Below are 17,596 nucleotides of genomic sequence, written 5' to 3'. Positions count from 1 at the left end.
TAATATAGTAATGAAAGACAAAGAAAATTATTTTTCCATTTGCAAAGACCAAGAATACACCCAGATCAATGAAAAAGTCCTCTGTTTTCTGTTTATACCAAACTTTTAATTCTCTTCTCCTCCCCCACTGCCCACAAACACAGAGTATTTAAGGCTACAGAGTATTATTCAGTAGTAATTTAGAAGTGAAACAATCAATGATTTTCTAACTGCTCATAATGTTAACAGAGAAATAATCAATTCAATGAGCAGAACAGCAGAGATGTGCTATGGGAAGCCATCACCCACTACTGCCAGACACCAGAGCCATGATCAGCTACAGTAGAACCTCAGAGTTATGGACACCAGACTTATGAACTGACCAGTCAACCACACTCATCTGGAACCGGAAGTACAAAATCAGGCAGCAGAAATAAAAACAAACAAAAAACAACAACAAAAAGGCAAATAGCGTACTGTACTGTGTTAAATGTACACTACTAAAAAAAATAAAGGGAAAGTTTAAAAAAATAGATTTGACAAGGTAAGGAAACTGTTTCCATGCTTGTTTCATTTTTAAACAGCATAATTTCTTCTGCATAGTAAAGTTTCAAAGCTGTATTAAGCCAATGTTCAGTTGTAAACTTTTGAAAGAACCACCATAACGTTTTGTTCAGAGTTATGAACAACCGCCATTCCCGAGGTGTTGGTAACTCTGAGGTTCTACTGTATTTCCAGTGGAAATAATATAGCTTGGAGTACTGCAACCTATTCTGAGGTCTCTTAGGAAGACACATAAGATCTTTAATAGGTATGAAATTAACAAGTGCTGGCCACTATCATGCTTCTGCTATTTAAAAAGTGGAAGTGTGAATAAATGTAGGGTATTTATTCCATCATCTCCATTTTAAAATTTGTTTTGTTTTTGCAGTCGGATTATAATTCACACATACTGCAGTTTTGAAATAAGGTCAGTATAAACAGAAATATATTAATAAAGATTGGGTTTTTAGACTAGAAAGCCACAGAATAATCATTTTCCAAAAGACCATATATGAACAGCCTGAAATCAACAGAGAAATCATCTGGCAAGTAATTATTTCTTTCATCGGTAGGATTTAGGTAGCCACTTCTTTTAAACTCACCGATACTAGGTACGGCTGATTTTTCAGAACTTGCTCACTTGCAAAAAACATCTCTTGATTCTTATGCAACATGAGAGAAAAATTGAACATTTTGTTTTTTAAACCAAAAGATTAAATCTGATTCATAATATTTTAACTATAAAAGTAACTGGGGCAAAGATTTCAATATGCGATAATCTTTTGAGAAGAATGAAAATGTCAAATGTCTTAATCAGTAGAATTTCAGGTTCTGACCATCTACATAACAATGCAAGACTCATTTATTGTATATAATAAACTAAAATACTATAACAGATCAACAGAGAATGCATAATAGCCATGTATAAAATGGCAGGGCATAAAATGTATTTGCAGGGTGATTAAGCAAAGTTAAAGATTGGGGTTTTTTTGTATTTTTGTTGGTTGATAGAGTAGAAAATCTCATTACATTGTGTGCTGTATTTGTGTTTACCTAGGAGTTAGACTTTAATTTTTTAACAATTAATGAGGACATCACCCAGACCTTGGTTCCATATATTCAAACAAATTTCCTAGGTTGGATAGTTCTGATTTCACCTCCTTGGCATCAAAGCAGTCACACTGTGATATAAAAGCATCACAGTGCAGTTGAAATATAGGTATTAGTAAGAGTCCATAACTTTCAACCACCTCTCAATAAAGTTCTATCTAACGGTGCAGCTTTATGACCCACACACTCAATGTACATGTAATCAGGGGAATGGACAGGCTTGAATTGTGGTAACAGTCAAAAGAGTGACTCACTCATCAGATCTGTTACCTGTGTATATTCAGACCACAACTGGCTGACATTTCTGACAAAAGTGAACCATTATTACGTTTTATTCCTGTTAGCTATACAAGGCCAAACATCAAAGGGCTTGTCTACACGGCACCACAGTGAACTACAGGGCTGTGAACTGCAGAGCTCACCAAAGAGGGACACGCTAACTGCCCTGTATGGATGCTGCTAGTGCAAACTAAAAGATGTTTACTTCACAGTAATGTAGTGCTTCCAAAACACTACAGCACAAACTAGGTACTTTTTAGTTTGCACCAGTATCATCCAAGTGGGGTAGTTTGCATGTAGTTGACACCTCAGTAGTCTGGGCTGCAGAGCATTGTAAACAGAGCCTGAGAGTGTGTGACCTGGATTCCATTCTGGCTCACATCACCGACAGAATGCTTTAATATGGTAAGTTCCATTTGAAGAATGTATTTTTTACCAGTGCTGATGTGTGAGACTGAAAGAACACAGCTTGGCTTCCAGATCCCAGAATGAGTTTGTGGTGTTTTTTCCAACTGTCAGCATCCTTTTACCTCTGCACCAAGAAATTTGATCTAGACCCACTCAGAGACAGTAAACATGGAATTCCATAGTGCCATTTTTACAGTCATTATTCAGAATATAACTTAATTTTACATCTATTAGTATCCACAGTTTAAGACCTTGCCACTTAAATATGGGAAAAGGGGACACAACAAACAGACATAAAAATTTAAGCCAGACTGCAGACTAAAACAGATTCTGGATTCCTGCAACTGTGCCAGTTACCAGTGCACATGGGTCTAGATCAGGTTCAGCAAAGACTTCTCACTCAGTTTGATGATTTAGTCCATTTGTTTATTTGTTAAAGGTCCTAAAATTTGGTCCCACACCACTTCCTGTCTCTATTTGCAGCCCAGCACTTGGCATTGGGTCTCTATTTATATAAGATCCCTTCATCTAAATGGATTCCAAAGCAAAAATTGTTTAGCACAGTACTCTCTCCTTCCCCCAGACACGCAGGGGATGATGGCCAGGGGATGATGGCCAAAGGAATAGCTTCCCTTCCAGTCAGCCCACAGTTTAGCTAATCCCACTTCTTCCCTCCATCCTCTTAACCCAAGGAAATGGGGAACCGTTAGAGAAGCCACGACCCCTTTCTTGCTGCTGGCCAGATAAAGCCCCACCCCTTTAAAGTAGCCTGGACCCCATTTTAACCCAGGCAATCTCTCTAAGATGAAATGCAACAACTGTAAAAGAGAATAGTAGCAATTCTCAAGAGGTAAGACAGGTGAAGAAGCTTGCTATATCCAACTGTGACTAGAGTAGAAATTTTAAATAGGAAGAATGTAAATTGCAATACTCTTGCAATACAATACTACAATACTCTTGCAAAAAGTGCTGAGATGTAGTATTAAATGATATATTGATTTTATTTTCTAAAATATATTCCACTTGGTTGTTTTCTTTAAAAAAACTTGAAAATTTGAGAGCCATAAAAATTATTTGATGATAGATAAAATGTCTTATAGTGAAAGACAAAGAGCTCAATCTGTTTAGTTTAGAAAAAAAAGAAGAGTGAGAGGTGACTTGATTACAGTATATAAGTACCTTCATGGGCAGAAATACTAGATACTAAATGACTTCAATCAATCAGAGAAAGGTATAACAAGAACACATGGCTGGAAGCTCAAGCCAGACAAATTCAAATTAGAAATTTGGCACAAATTGTCAACAAATACTATTTGGCACAAATACTACGTGGTAGATTCTCCATCTCTCAATGACTTTAAATCAAGACAGGATGTCCTTTTAGAAAATGAATATAAATCAGAAGATAGGAACAGTAGAAAATTGATAAGGGAAGCAAAGGGCCACAAGGTGAAATCTATGGCCAGTAGAGTAAAGGACAACTTTTTTTAAGTGCAACAGGAACAAAAAGAATCCTAATAACAGAATCAGTTCATTAGTACATGGAAATAGTCGAACTATCAATAATAATGCAGAAAAGACAGAAGTATTCAATACATATTTCTATTCTGGTAGTTGGGAAAAAACAGATTATGCAGTCATATCATACAACAACTATCTTTCCATTCCACTAATATCTCAGGAGAATGTTAAACAGCAGCTACTAAAATTAGACATTTCTAAATCAGCAGGTCCAAATACCTTCCATCCAAGAGTTTTAAAAGAGCTGGCTGAGGAGCTTACTGGACTGTTAATGTTTATCTTTAATAAAACTTGGAACACTGGGAAAGTTCCAGAAGACTGAAAGAAAGCTAATGTTGTGCCAATTTTTAAAAAGGGTAAAAAGGATGCCCCAGGTATTTATAGGCCTATCAGTCTGACATCAATCCTGGGCAAAATAATGGATCAGCCGATATGGGTCTCAATTAATAAAGAATTAAAGAAGGGTAATGCAATTAATGCAAATCAACACGGTTATATGGGAAAAAAGATAGTGTCAAAGTAACTTGATTTTTTTGGGATGAGATTACAAGTTTGGTTGATAAAGGTAATAGTGTTGATGTAATATTTTTAGACTTCTGTAAGGCTTTTGACATTTTGATGAAAAAATTAGACAGATATAAAATTAACATGGCACACATTAAATGGATTAAAAGCTGGCTACTGATAGGTCACAAATGTAATTGCGAACACTAAATCATCACCAAACAGAAGTGTTTCTAGTCAGGACCCACAGGATCAATTCTTGACCCGATGCTATTTAATGTTTTTATGATCTGGAAGAATGCATAAAATCATCACTGATAAATTTTACAGATGACACGAAATTTGTGGGAGTGGTAAATAATGAAGAGGATAGGTCAATAACATAGAGCAATCTGGGTCACTTTGTCAGCTGGATGCAAGCAAACAATATGCATTTTAATACCACTAAATGTAAATGTATACATCTAGGAATTAAGAATGTAAGCCACACTTACAAGACAGGGGACTCTACCCTGGAAAGAAATGACTCTGAAAAAGATTGGGGGTCATGGTCAATAATCAGCTGAATATGAGCTGCCAGTGTGGCCAAAAAGGCTAATACGATCCTTGGATGGAACAGGGGAATCTCATGTAGGAGTAGAGGGGTTATTTTACCTCCGTATTTGGCACAGGTGTGACTGTTGCTGGAACACAGTGTCCAGTTTTGGTGTCCACAATTCAAGAAGGACGCAGATAAATTGGACAGGGTTCAGAGAAGAGCCACAAGAATGATTAAAGGATTAGAAAACATGCCTTATGGGGTAGACTCAAGGAGCTCAATCTAGTTAGCTTAACAAATAGAAGGTTAAGGGGTGACTTTATTACAGTCTACAAGTATCTACATGAGGAACAAAGATTTAATAATGAACTATACAATCTAGCAGAGAAAGATATAACACAACCCAATTGCTGGAAGCCAAAGCTAAACAAATTCAGACTGGAAAAAAGGTTTAAATTTTTAACAGTGAGAGTATTTAACCACTGGAACAACATACCAAGAGTCATGGTAGACTGTCCATCACCGATAATTTTTAAATCAAGATGGGATGTTTTTCTAAAAGATATGGTGTAGGTATTTTGGGGAAGTTCTATGACTGTGTTATACAATTCTAAACACACATCTGAAATGCAATATATTATATGCCAAAAACGTACAACCTAATGCTTCATTAATGTTACAAATTCAAAATACAAAAAAGGTCAAGAACTGCAAAAGTTGTGGTTCTCATATAACATTAACTTGCCCACATTTGGCATGCTGCTTTATTTTTCTACCCAACCAGTATATATTTTAGCAAAAAACACCATTTCACCCAGAAAAATATTAACTATGAAAGGTGACCTCTGGGTAGGGTGACCAGACAGCGAGTGTGAAAAATCGGGTGGAGTGAGGTGTAATAGGCGCCTATATAAGACAAAGCCCCAAATATCCCAACTGTCTCTATAAAATCAGGACATCTGGTCACCCTATCTCAGGGAGTTGTACTCTTTGAAAAGCAAATCCAATATGATAGCAGTAAGTGATGAGTGCAACACTTTGCTGTTCCTGTGGGAGCCATAATCCGCTACAATTTCAGGACACATTCCCACATCACTTTACTTGTGTGCAAGTTCATTGGCCTGGACCTGCAGAAATTTTTACACAGTTCAGTAAAACCCTCCTTTTCTTTTCTGCATTCCACCCTGGCATGATCAAGCACAAGTGGGAAAAGGGGGCAACTGCAGGCAGGCAGTAGAAAAGCCAAGCTCAGACTGACATATGACATACCCTTCCCTACTCAGGTGTTCAGAAGCCATGGCACAGATCTTGATCCACAGCAGGAGTAACTAAAGATACTCATCTGAGGCAGCAGGCAACGAACAAGATAGGGAGTAGCATTGCCAGTTGCTATGGTAGCTTGCCCTCTTACCCATGCAGCAAACCTCAATTTCTGCTAGGTTAGGATTGGAGTCTGCATAGACAGACAGACACACACACACATACACTTTTTACATGGTAAGTGAATACAGTATGGCAAACCATTTAACAATAGGAGGCAATATGATGAGATATTCATAATTTAGCACCAATACCCAGGTTTTGTCTGGGTTTTTTGACCACAAGAAACTGTAAATTTTTACAATAAAGAGATATTACACAGGATACCTACCACGTTTAAACTGACAGGAGTGTTTGCCTTTGGCACAGGGTGGCTATACAGTGATTTTAACATATCATTCAAGTCATTTTCCTACAGGAAATATTAAAAAAAAAGTACTTAATAATCATATACAAATAATACATATTCCATTTTAACAAATATCTTTTCATTCAATCACAGATAACTTCATCTCATAGTGCAACTGCCATATATTAAAGTACAAGCACAACTACTTTTATGGCTCAGAGAATGAGCATTTCTTGCAAGTTCTAAAGTCAGTTTCTTTAACATTTATTTTCTTTCTCAACACTTCCTGATATTCACATGTAATTTAACCATGTTACTTGAACCCCTTCAAAACGGCTCATGCTAAAAATGGTACTAACGCAGTTTATCTGGCCTGACAACACCTTTCTAAAATGGTATTAGCCTTGGGACCTCTCTGTACAACATTTAACTGAATTTATAATCAAGCAAAGATATGGTGTACTCTACATATGGCTTGGATCTGTACACAACATGGTTAGCACAAGTTTAACAACCATGGCAGTTAATGTGCCTAGGCTGCCACATGGTTGTCTTTCTGTGACCTGACCAGGGTCATTATACTTACGTTGCTTCAAAGACAAGACTTCCTAATCACATTTGTGTTACTGAGCTGACTGAGTCTTCTTTCCTCCTACCTCTACATATAATAGGACATCACAGGATGCATTTCCCTTTGGATTGCTTGTTGCACTCAATGTATATGTCCTACAGGCACTTTAACCCCTACTGAGACTATGGGATAGCACCTCTGAATTTCCCAAAATGCATTAACGCAAACATAATTAGGCAGAACACTACATATGAATGCATACAGATGTCATATAAAGCTGCTGTGGAAACACAACTCAAATGTGCTTTTTGTTACTGGATCTGTTTAGGGTGTCACAACCTGGTTTCCAAAATGGAATTGTATTTATGAATGATAATGGAACCTAGATCATGATTTTTATATTCATAAATTCGGTCCTAAACTGAACAGGCAAAGCACAACAGCTTGAAATATTATAAAATAGTTCGGCTAATGAGATCAAGCTAAATATGGAGAAAGGGTCAACATGTCAGCAGAAATGTACATTCAACTTTCATATAAACTTATTCAATTTGTCTGAAGAGGGCTGTCATCTCTCTATGCAAAGATGGGTGGAGTTACTCAGGTATTAGCAAATAAGGCCTTAGGTTTAGATCTTTGACTGGGTCAGGGAGACAACAAGGAGCTCTCTGATAGATTTATTAGTCCAAGAGACGGGGGACAAGGCAGCACACCAAATCAAATACTTCCACTTTGTACAGTGCCAGAAAGAACTTATGGCCCACTAAAGCGTAGAGTTCTTTAACATATACTATAATAAAGTTGCAGCTTTGTCAGCTATACATTGAACTACTATTTATTTGTTTAGTGCCAACAAGCACTGGGAAAGACCCAAAGGTAAAGACAGGCCTTGCCCTGCATGAGCCTTGTCATTCAAGCATGACCTCAATAAAAAGCCCTATTACAATTAAATAGTAAGATTAAGACAAAACAAAATTTAATATGATTTAATGTGCTAACAATGGGACTTCAGTGACCATTACATTCTGTTTTACTTAAGTTAATGCAACTGGGCTATTATATTTTCTTTATATATAAAATGTTATTGTTTTCTTTAACCTGTTTCCAATAGGTATACTTATTGCACATATATTCTTGCAATCTCAGCATCTGCAGCCAACAGCATATGGCTAACCTTTTTCTTTTTTAAAAATTACATTTAGTATACCAAGATACTTGAAACAGGAAAGTATATCTTTAATACTTTTAATAAAGACAGATGCCAGTATTTTCTTTCCTGCGCAATCCTGTGAATATATCTAATTGCTCATGAATATGCAAACTAAACTATCATGATTCTTCACTGAGTGCTGCAAGCAGTTTCCCCCTTCTAGTCAAGATGACAGTATGATGAAGTAGTTTTTAGTTAATATGAAGGGCGAAGTAGTACATCAAATCTAATGCAGTTCAGAAAAAGTGTTTCTATCTGATAAACCCCAAATCTCAGGAACTATCTGGTTAACAATCAACATGTCATGGAGTTCTCCAGTGGCTTGACACTCTGCTCACACTTAGCCCAGGATTTGTTTACAGAAGGACTCTGACACTTCACTGTAGTATGTTCTCAGCAGCTTTTTAAAATTAATACATGACATCCACGTAATAGTTGCAGCAGCATATCCAAATTTTTTTTTAAATAACATTGGGATATGTCAAACTTCCTGGCCACTTAGCAAAATTAAAATGTATACATTTTTTATTTTGTTGCAAATTTTAAATACATTGTTCAAACATGCAGACAGTATGAAACAGTTTTGTAGGATTTAAAATTATTACGATTAATTTCAAGTAAAATATTTTATTAGAAATAAACAAATATCTAAAAGTACCTGTTCTTTAGCCAAATAATCTGCCAGAGTATTTAACAACTTGTAGTATACCTCAAACCATGGCAGGTAACTGTAAAATAGAAATATGTATATTATTATTATTTTTATCAAATATATTAAGAAAATTATTGCCTATTTTCCAGTTTTCCATAATATTTATTGCAAATTAACTTTAATCATACTTCCATCATAAACATTTTGAGCAAATGCTAACTTGCATATTTTTTTATTTATGACAGTATAGTATTTCCAGGAAGCATAATAATTACATTTCTTAAAGTTGTGCTTATTATACAAAACTATACTTTTAAACACCCAGTTCAGCAGTACTATTAATGCTTAGATTTCAACACTTAGGTAAGCCATTTCTGGTTTTACAGTAAGACAGACAAGCATTACAGACAAAAAGTGAAGAAAGATCTCAAAACTGTTTGATTTTTCTAACTATATTTTAAGACCAAAAGCATTTTAAACATTCCTGAATTCATATAAATGTAATTCATCGTGTGCTCAGTGGTTGTAGTTCCATGCACTCAGGTGATTTGTTTTTATGAAAATAGATTTGCCTTAGACCCCAGTCCTATATTGTGTAGTTCATGAGCAGACTGCCATAACTGTATGGAACCCCCATTTAGTCTCTGGGGCCTTCTGTGGACACAACTGCCCCTACACACACACTACCCCATGCAAGATTGGGTCTTTAAAGCACTATTATAAATTCAAAAATATGTCAAATAAATATTGGTCTCTCTGCAAAATAATCTCTACATATAGACTTTAGAAGCCATGTTCATGTACAAATATTAGTCATTTACATGTACAAATATCTGAACATAAATAATATTTAATAATCTTCAAACCCAAGTCTGCAGTCCGTATGCATGCGGCACTCTCAGACCTCAAAGTAATTATCAGATAACAAAGGTGGTCCCAATCCTTCCAGTCCTTACACACATCAGTAACTTTGCATCAGCAAACTATTATGTTTCCAGATGGTGGGCTTTTATCTCTGACATCACTAATGACTGGACATTAATTCTTTTCAAATGTAAAAAAACTTTCAAAAATCATTTTTCATGCACACAATTTAAGTTTAGTAAATCTTACCATTACTACCCAAAACAATACCAAGATAAATTACATATGTACAAGCTATGTACATTTTCTTCTGTTTTAGTATTTCATCCCAAATATAATGGTACCACTAGAATACTGCCAATTGAATACTACAAATTCTATAATTGGTTTAAAAGCTTTGGGAGGAAGTCTTTTTTTAAAAACTGAACATTATTTCATTAGCAAAATATTGTAATGTAATTTTATCACATGAAAACCCATAGATGCACATTGTACAGCAGCATATTATAAATGCAGTATTTCACAGTATTTTTTAACATCAATACGTGATATGGATATATTTGTGAAGTTTAAAGATATGTATCAGAGAGTATTATGCTAGCTGCATGTCAATTGCCAAAGAAAACTCCCAGGATGCAGATTGTAGAAGCTTTTCCTCAGAGGAAAGGGAAACCTGTTAAGGTAGTTTGTATGGAGTCCTGGGTTGGTGTGGAAGCCAGTCTTGTCCAGTGAGTGGACTGAAGAGTTAAGGTTTTTTCATAAAAATTCAGTTGATCAAGCCAAGTGAATAGCTGGCTAGGCTGAAGAAAGAGAATCTCCAGTTTTCAAGGCAGGGAATGGTATACATTTATTATTTTAGTTTGTAATGTAAACAATCATCATGTCCCAAATCTAAAGTAATTTAATTTGCTATTCTTATAGTTACTTCACTGTTGGTTCTTATAGTAATTCCTCTTTTGCCTGATTCAGTTTTCCTTTACTGTCTTTGTATGTTTGGGAATAGCCCACTACTAAAGTTATAGTCTGCAAATCAATGTTATCTTCTAATCTATTTTCCCACATCTTATGGAGAATGTTTTATTAAAAATAATAATAGCTGTGTTCAAAAGGGATGAAATATCATCTGATTTTACTGCCTTTGCAGCACACTACTAAATACTGTAAGAGAAATCCAAGATGAAGATTACTAAACCATGGAAATAAACAACATTATTAGTATTAGCTACGTGCCTACAGAGTGCTTGAAGCTGCATAAGACAAGTATAAAAACAGTCCCTGCCTCATGGAGCTTAAATTGTAGAAGGCAGACATAAAGGAGATGGGCTACATTGGAAGCCAGAGCTAACTTGCAATGTTTTTCTTTTTCTTAAATATTATTTTGCATTCACTTCCTGTTGGCAGGGTTTAAAAATAAGAGGCTTTTGGAGGGATAAAGGAAAGGATGGTTTGCTTGGAGAATTGGAAATAGGAAGTTATTCCATGTCAAAGAGGAGGTGCAGAAAAATACACCAAGATAGGGGACCAGCAGAAGGAAATAAATGGCATGTCTGTATCTTCACTTCTGCAGAATGACAATTCATGATCCATGGGTCAGGTGAGACCCAGAGGAAACTGTAAGGTGTTCAATTTATCTACCTCAGAACAACTTCATTGATTCTGACTGACCTTTTATCCAGGGATTTTACTCCAAGGAGTTTCAGGATTTAAAATCTAATCTTTGACCACCAGAAATCTTTCCACAGAATCTAAAAGCCCATCCTATGTTTTCCATGTGTCTAACCAGACATGTCTGTAAGAATAAATTAATGGAGGGTTGTGAGGGGTTGATTGTTTCCACAAGTGGAGACAGAATAACCAATATCTTCCATTTGGCATATTATGCAAGTTCCAAATAGCTCACCATTATTTATTTGTTTGTTTTTTTAAAAAGCACACACTATTCTGAAAGTATGACTATACAATACACATAAAATATGACATCTATGCCATCTGATTTTAAACTGCCTGGTTTCATAATTCTAACATTTATTTATGAAAGGATATAATCCAAAAAAGGATCTATAATAGGCAAATTTTCAGAGGCAAGCATGCAAAAGTAAGCATTTATTTTGAAATTTTTTCCATTTAAAGAGATTTTTAAATGTATATGGCAAACATCACCTCTCTCCCACATAGCAATTTTATCAAACTCAAGGTTTTAAAATTTGAACTATTTTTTAAGAAGTGGAGTAAACTGACTGATGGTAGTTCTGTACCAAGTGTATCTAGCATACAGTAGAACCTCAGAGTTATGAACTGACCAAACACACACCTCATTTGGAACCGGAAGTACAAAATCAGGCAGCAGAAAAAAAAAAAGGCAAATAGCATACAGTACTGTGTTTAACATACACTACTAAAAAAATAAAGGGAAAGTTTAAAAAAATAGATTTGACAAGGTAAGGAAACTGTTTCCATGCTTGTTTCATGTATAAACAACATTATTTCTTCTGCATAGTAAAGTTTCAATGCTGTATTAAGACAATGTTCAGTTGTAATCTTTTGAAAGAACAACCTTAACGTTTTATTCAGAGTTATGAACATTTCAGAGTTACAAACAACCTCCATTCCCAAGGTGTTCGTAACTCTGAGGTTCTACTGTATCTTTAAAATGGCAGAGTTTGAAACTACTTAGCTATTTTAGCTGTTCATATATCAATATGCTCATGAAAAGTGGCAATGTGTTAACTTCTCTCATTATTTCAGCTGAGGCTGACTAGCTTTGACTCTGAATGAAAATATTTTACCCTGATGCAGCTTTTGGGAAATATATTTCTGCACCCTAGCTAATTCACAAGAGTAGATAATCCCAGTTCCGTGCAATTCAGAGAGAGACTGGTCTTCTCTCCAAGAGAGTTGACAAATTTGAACGGCTATTTTTTTTTAATAGATGATGGGTAAGGTTTAAAATATTGGAAATTTTGATATGATAAAAAATAAAAATAAAGATTTCAAGAATCTGCTTCTGTCTGAAGAGACAGACACCTCCCCAAACTGTGATGACTTCAAATGTCCTGCCCAATATGTGACTGTAGCTCTCATTAAAACAGATGTCTTTCTGAAAGCTGCTACAGGCTTTAGGCTCCTGCAGGGAGTCCGCAAGTCAGCAGAGTTTGGGCTGAAGCAGCCTGTTTCCTGAAAGCTGCTACAAGCACACTCTAGACAGTTAGCCTTCTTTAAAAGGCTTTAATGCACATTGTGCCGTCTGTTAACTACATCTGAGTCCATATCTTAATGCTTTAACAGACATTTATGCTACCTGGTATTATTTATGGTAGTTAAAGTGTGACTTTATTGCGTAACTTGATTATAGTATTTGCTCTTCAATACCCTAGGATGTAATTGTTCAGTGTACCTCATTACCCCTAACTAAAGAGCACGCAGTGCTATAGATGTGAGTGTTGTGTGTTATGGTGAAACACTGACTAGAAAATTCCACAAAATGATTGCTTCCGGAAGTTTCTTCCTGATAGATTATGTTTCCTGTTATCTTTTGGAAATATGTTAATAGTAGAGTTTATTGGGTGGCTGAAATGTAAAATATATGTCTAGTGGGGAAAGTGTTAACTACAAAACCCAATGCAAATCAAACACCGTACTGTAGAGCAAATAAAAAATGACTTTCTCAGTCTAATACAGTGATGTAGATTGGTGTTTTGCTCTAAGTATTTATCTATAAAACCATCATACAATTTATAAATTACAGAATCATTTTTCATACTGGTCACAGAGGGTTTGTTTAGATTATCCATCAATTTTCCTGTGTTGTGCCATGTAGCAATATCTCAGCAGTAGTACTACGGTATCTTTTCCTACTATGTTTCTCTTTTCAGTAGAAAACACAAAGCTCTAAAACAGGGGTCGGCAACCTTTCAGAAGTGGTGTGCCAAGTCTTCGTTTATTCAGTCTAATTTAAGTTTTCGCGTGCCAGTAAAACTTGTTAACGTTTTTAGAAGGTCTCGTTCTATAAGTCTATAATATATAACTAAACTATTGTTGTATGTAAAGTAAATAAGGTTTTTAAAATGTTTAAGAAGCTTCATTTAAAATTAAATTAAAATGCAGAGCCCCCCGGACCTGTGGCCAGGACCCGGGCAGTGAGTGCCACTGAAAATCAGCTCACGTGCCGCCATCGGCACGCGTGCCATAGGTTGCCTACCCCTGCTCTAAAATATACATCCCTTGACTTCTGAGCCTTCATTTTTCATTATCAAGAGTACACTGGAAAAACAAGTGTTCGCATTTTAATCTCACATAATGCTTATATTTATCTCTAACAGTCTATGAACTTAGCTCCCACTTACTACAAAAACTAAAATTGATACAATATTAAAACAGATGCAGAGAGAAAGGTCATATTCATATTCTGAAACTAGTGATGCTTAGCACACAGCTAAGGGAGGTTTTCCTTCCTTATAAGCAGGCATACTTACTGTACTTCTAGTGCCCCAAATATTTCTTCCTTTAAGAAAAAATACACTGATTTTATATGCCCACATTCTAGATGCTAACAAAAACTTGAATTATAAAAAATAAAGTGAAGGAAATCTTAGTAGTTGAATATGTTTTAAATGCTGTAGTAGAAAGCCTTTTACTTCATAGCTGGAATACTAAAACAATAATTACCTTCATCTTAAAAACTTAAAATCATAGAAAATTAGGTTAAAATAATTTTAAACATGCCACTTATAACCAAAAAAGCAAGGGAAGCAAATCTTAACTCACACAGTTGCAGAAAAAGAAAAGAACAATATATACACATCATCCTGACAGCATAAAATTAATTAAAAAAAAACTCAGAGTGGTAGTCTATATTTTTTAAGTAAATCTTTTTTTAGGTATCCAATAGTGTAAATTAAGTCCTGTGTTTCTGACCAGATTTTTAACTTTACTTTCTTTACAATACTCCAACAGTACACTGCGAAGAGTGGAAAGAAGGTAACTGGACTTCCTGAATATTTGTGTGTGTGTCTGTATTTGGCTAATAAGTGCTAGTAAATATATGAGAGTTTTATTCTTAAAACAAATGCTTAAATGCTATTTTCTCTTGATATTGAAAAAGAAAACAAAATATATGTAAAAGCAGCGCTACATTCATACATGCAACACTGCAAAAACAAGTCAGTATGTGTACACAACAGAAAAAATATCAGTGAGGAAATGTCAGTTTCAAACTTACAGACACTACTATAAGTGTTTAAAAATTACTTTAAAAGATATGTGATACAGTATTATTTGTCACTGGACAATAGAGGCTCTTGTAGAGCAATGGCAGCCTAATATCAAGGCCTGAGCTTTCAAACACTTATTCCCATGAATAATCTCATTGATCTGAACAGGATTACTCGTGGAAGTATTTGCAGGATTCGGGCCCTATATTTTTATTCAGTAATATGTAGATTTTTGATACAGTGCTATTGTGTTTATGCATCAGACCTATAAGCATAAAAGTGTTGTGGAGGCAAGAAAATAACTCAACCAAAGCTCATTACAATTTTGATAGAAAAAGGGCCTTAACGCTTTTATTAAAAAATAAATATGGGCTCAAAACTGCCAAACTGATTTATTCTGAGTGCAGGTAAAAAAATAAGTCTCTAAATAAGGAAGAACTTGCTACCCAAGTTTGAACTAATACAAATATGCAAGATCAATTTATTATATTATTATTTCACTGCCTTATAATAACAACAAAAGGATTGAAGCCCCATTGTGGTAGCCACTGTAGAAACACAAAGGAAGATATGGGATGGAGTTTTCATAAGTACCTGAGTGACTTAGGCTGCTAAGTCCCTTCAGAGGTGACTCAGGGTGCGCTAACGCATGCTATGGGGGAGTGATTTCTAAAGTGTACTCATGTGTTGCGCATTAATCGGTCCATGAAGACCCTGTTGGTGCATGCATCTACACAGACCAACTAATGTACACCACATTTGTGCACTTTAGGAATCAGACCCCCACGGTGCGCAATTCCCCAGCAAGCAGACAAGCCCTCAGACTCTTGGGAGCCTAAATCTCATTGATTTGCAATGAGATGTGAGTTTCTAAATGTCTAAATTACCTTTGAAAAATAGGACTTCAGCTCCTAAACCATTTTGGAAAATTTTACTCATGGTCTCTGCCCTGAAGAGTTTACTATGCATAAGCTTCTGAAAAGCAGATATGGAAAACTTGATAATCTCTGCATTCACTGGTGTATAAGGTGCTACGATAAACTTTTCTTGGAATGAAAAGAAAAAATCCTATAACACAACTTCTGCAAGATAGATCATGAAAATGAAAATTTTATGCTTTTAAAATCCAGGAGATTTTTTCTACAAATGTGCCAATCACTGTAATGAAAAAAACACTACCACAAGATCTTTCAAGATCTTTCCAAAAAGTGTATTTAGCATTTTCTGCTAATCCAAAGTAGCAACAAGGCAGGAGCTCAGACTTTTATTCAAAGTCATGCATCATCTTTGTCACAGTAAGTAGACTTCCACCTCACTTATGTTTCTACAATAGCTCTGATAAAACTTTTACATCCATGAGTCAAAGGTTAAATAAAGGAAAGGAAATGTTTTCTGTCAAATAGTCAGGTAACCACTAACAGTCCTGAACTATCAGCAGGAATCTAACTTCTAGTAATCAAATAAAACTAAGGAAACCGCCTTTCCGTAGCTAAATGTCTAATGTCTAGGGGCTAGTTTTCTGTCTGGAAAATTGACACAAAATGTGTAAAATTGAAACATTCTGCTTCTAAGGGATTTGCCTAAAGGAAGAGTGAGAAAGCTTCAAGCATGGTCTGAGTTGAAGAACTACAAAGGCTTACCATATAAACCTGTCTTCCTTATTAGAGCATTTCATTTGGAAATGTAGGTGACAATTTTACAGTCATAAAATTTCATTAATCAAATCTAAGGCAGAAAATTTTTAATGATGTCTTGCATTTCTCAGCGTACATAAGGTCAGCATTAGAAGCAGTCAGCAGTTGCAAGATTTTAACAAAATGAATCACAGCTGTAATAGTTGGCCTTTCTATTCAAACAATTTAGTTGTAGACAATACAACATTAATTTAGTATTGCTCAATATCTATAGTATATGTTTTTTCTAAATATTATCAAAATATTTAGTAATAAAATATAAAAGAATCACACTTCCCCCCATAACAGAAGAATACTTAAAATTTACAAACATATTATAGGATACCAATCAAATCTGAATTTGCAAACATTTGCCATTATTCATATAAAAAAGACCCAATCTAGCACATAGGCACAACAGGGTATATTTAAAAAATACTCTGAAGGAGCATCCCATTGTGCTTACATACTAGAAGGCATGTTAGCTGAAAAGTTTGGAGGGGACCACGCACACAGCAGGATTCTACATTGTGAGCTTCACAAAGCAGTCTTAAAGAGTCCTGCAAAGAATCATGCACAACTAATGGAGGGGAATCCAACAGATTTCTTTTTTTCTGGATTCACTATATGGTTGGTTTCCCACTTATTTGTAATGGGCTTCGGGTTTGGTAGCTGGAATCAGAATCATTTAAGGTACATTGGATCAATGTCTCTTTCTTTAAAATTAAAAGGTGTTAAATCTATATATTGGGTTATTTTTTTTCATTGTGTCAACATAAACAAAATACACTTACACTAGCTGCTGCCTTATAGAAAACTTTGAAAAAAACATTCTAATTTAGAGACAATTCTCCCTGTATACACC

The 17,596-nt window shown here is 35.3% G+C and overlaps 1 protein-coding gene across 2 annotated transcripts in view; it reads right to left on the bottom strand.

Annotated features, from left to right (window-relative positions):
- DENND1B (DENN domain containing 1B) overlaps positions 1 to 17,596 on the bottom strand; it is a 252,418-nt gene that overhangs the window by 115,009 nt on the left and 119,813 nt on the right. The window contains exons 6-8 of one of the 2 annotated variants that reach the window (XM_024102044.3): positions 8,991 to 9,060; positions 6,534 to 6,614; positions 1,125 to 1,184 (exon numbers count right to left, since the gene is read on the bottom strand). In XM_024102044.3, coding sequence (XP_023957812.2) covers positions 1,125 to 1,184; positions 6,534 to 6,614; positions 8,991 to 9,060 — 211 coding nt within the window. The remainder of the gene's footprint in view (positions 1 to 1,124; positions 1,185 to 6,533; positions 6,615 to 8,990; positions 9,061 to 17,596) is intronic. The other variant, XM_008164283.4, reaches the window with a different exon arrangement.

Source organism: Chrysemys picta, chromosome 8 (genome assembly GCF_011386835.1).
Source record: "Chrysemys picta bellii isolate R12L10 chromosome 8, ASM1138683v2, whole genome shotgun sequence".
NCBI classification, from domain to species: Eukaryota; Metazoa; Chordata; order Testudines; family Emydidae; genus Chrysemys; species Chrysemys picta.
This window is presented reverse-complemented; position numbering and strand designations above follow the sequence as displayed.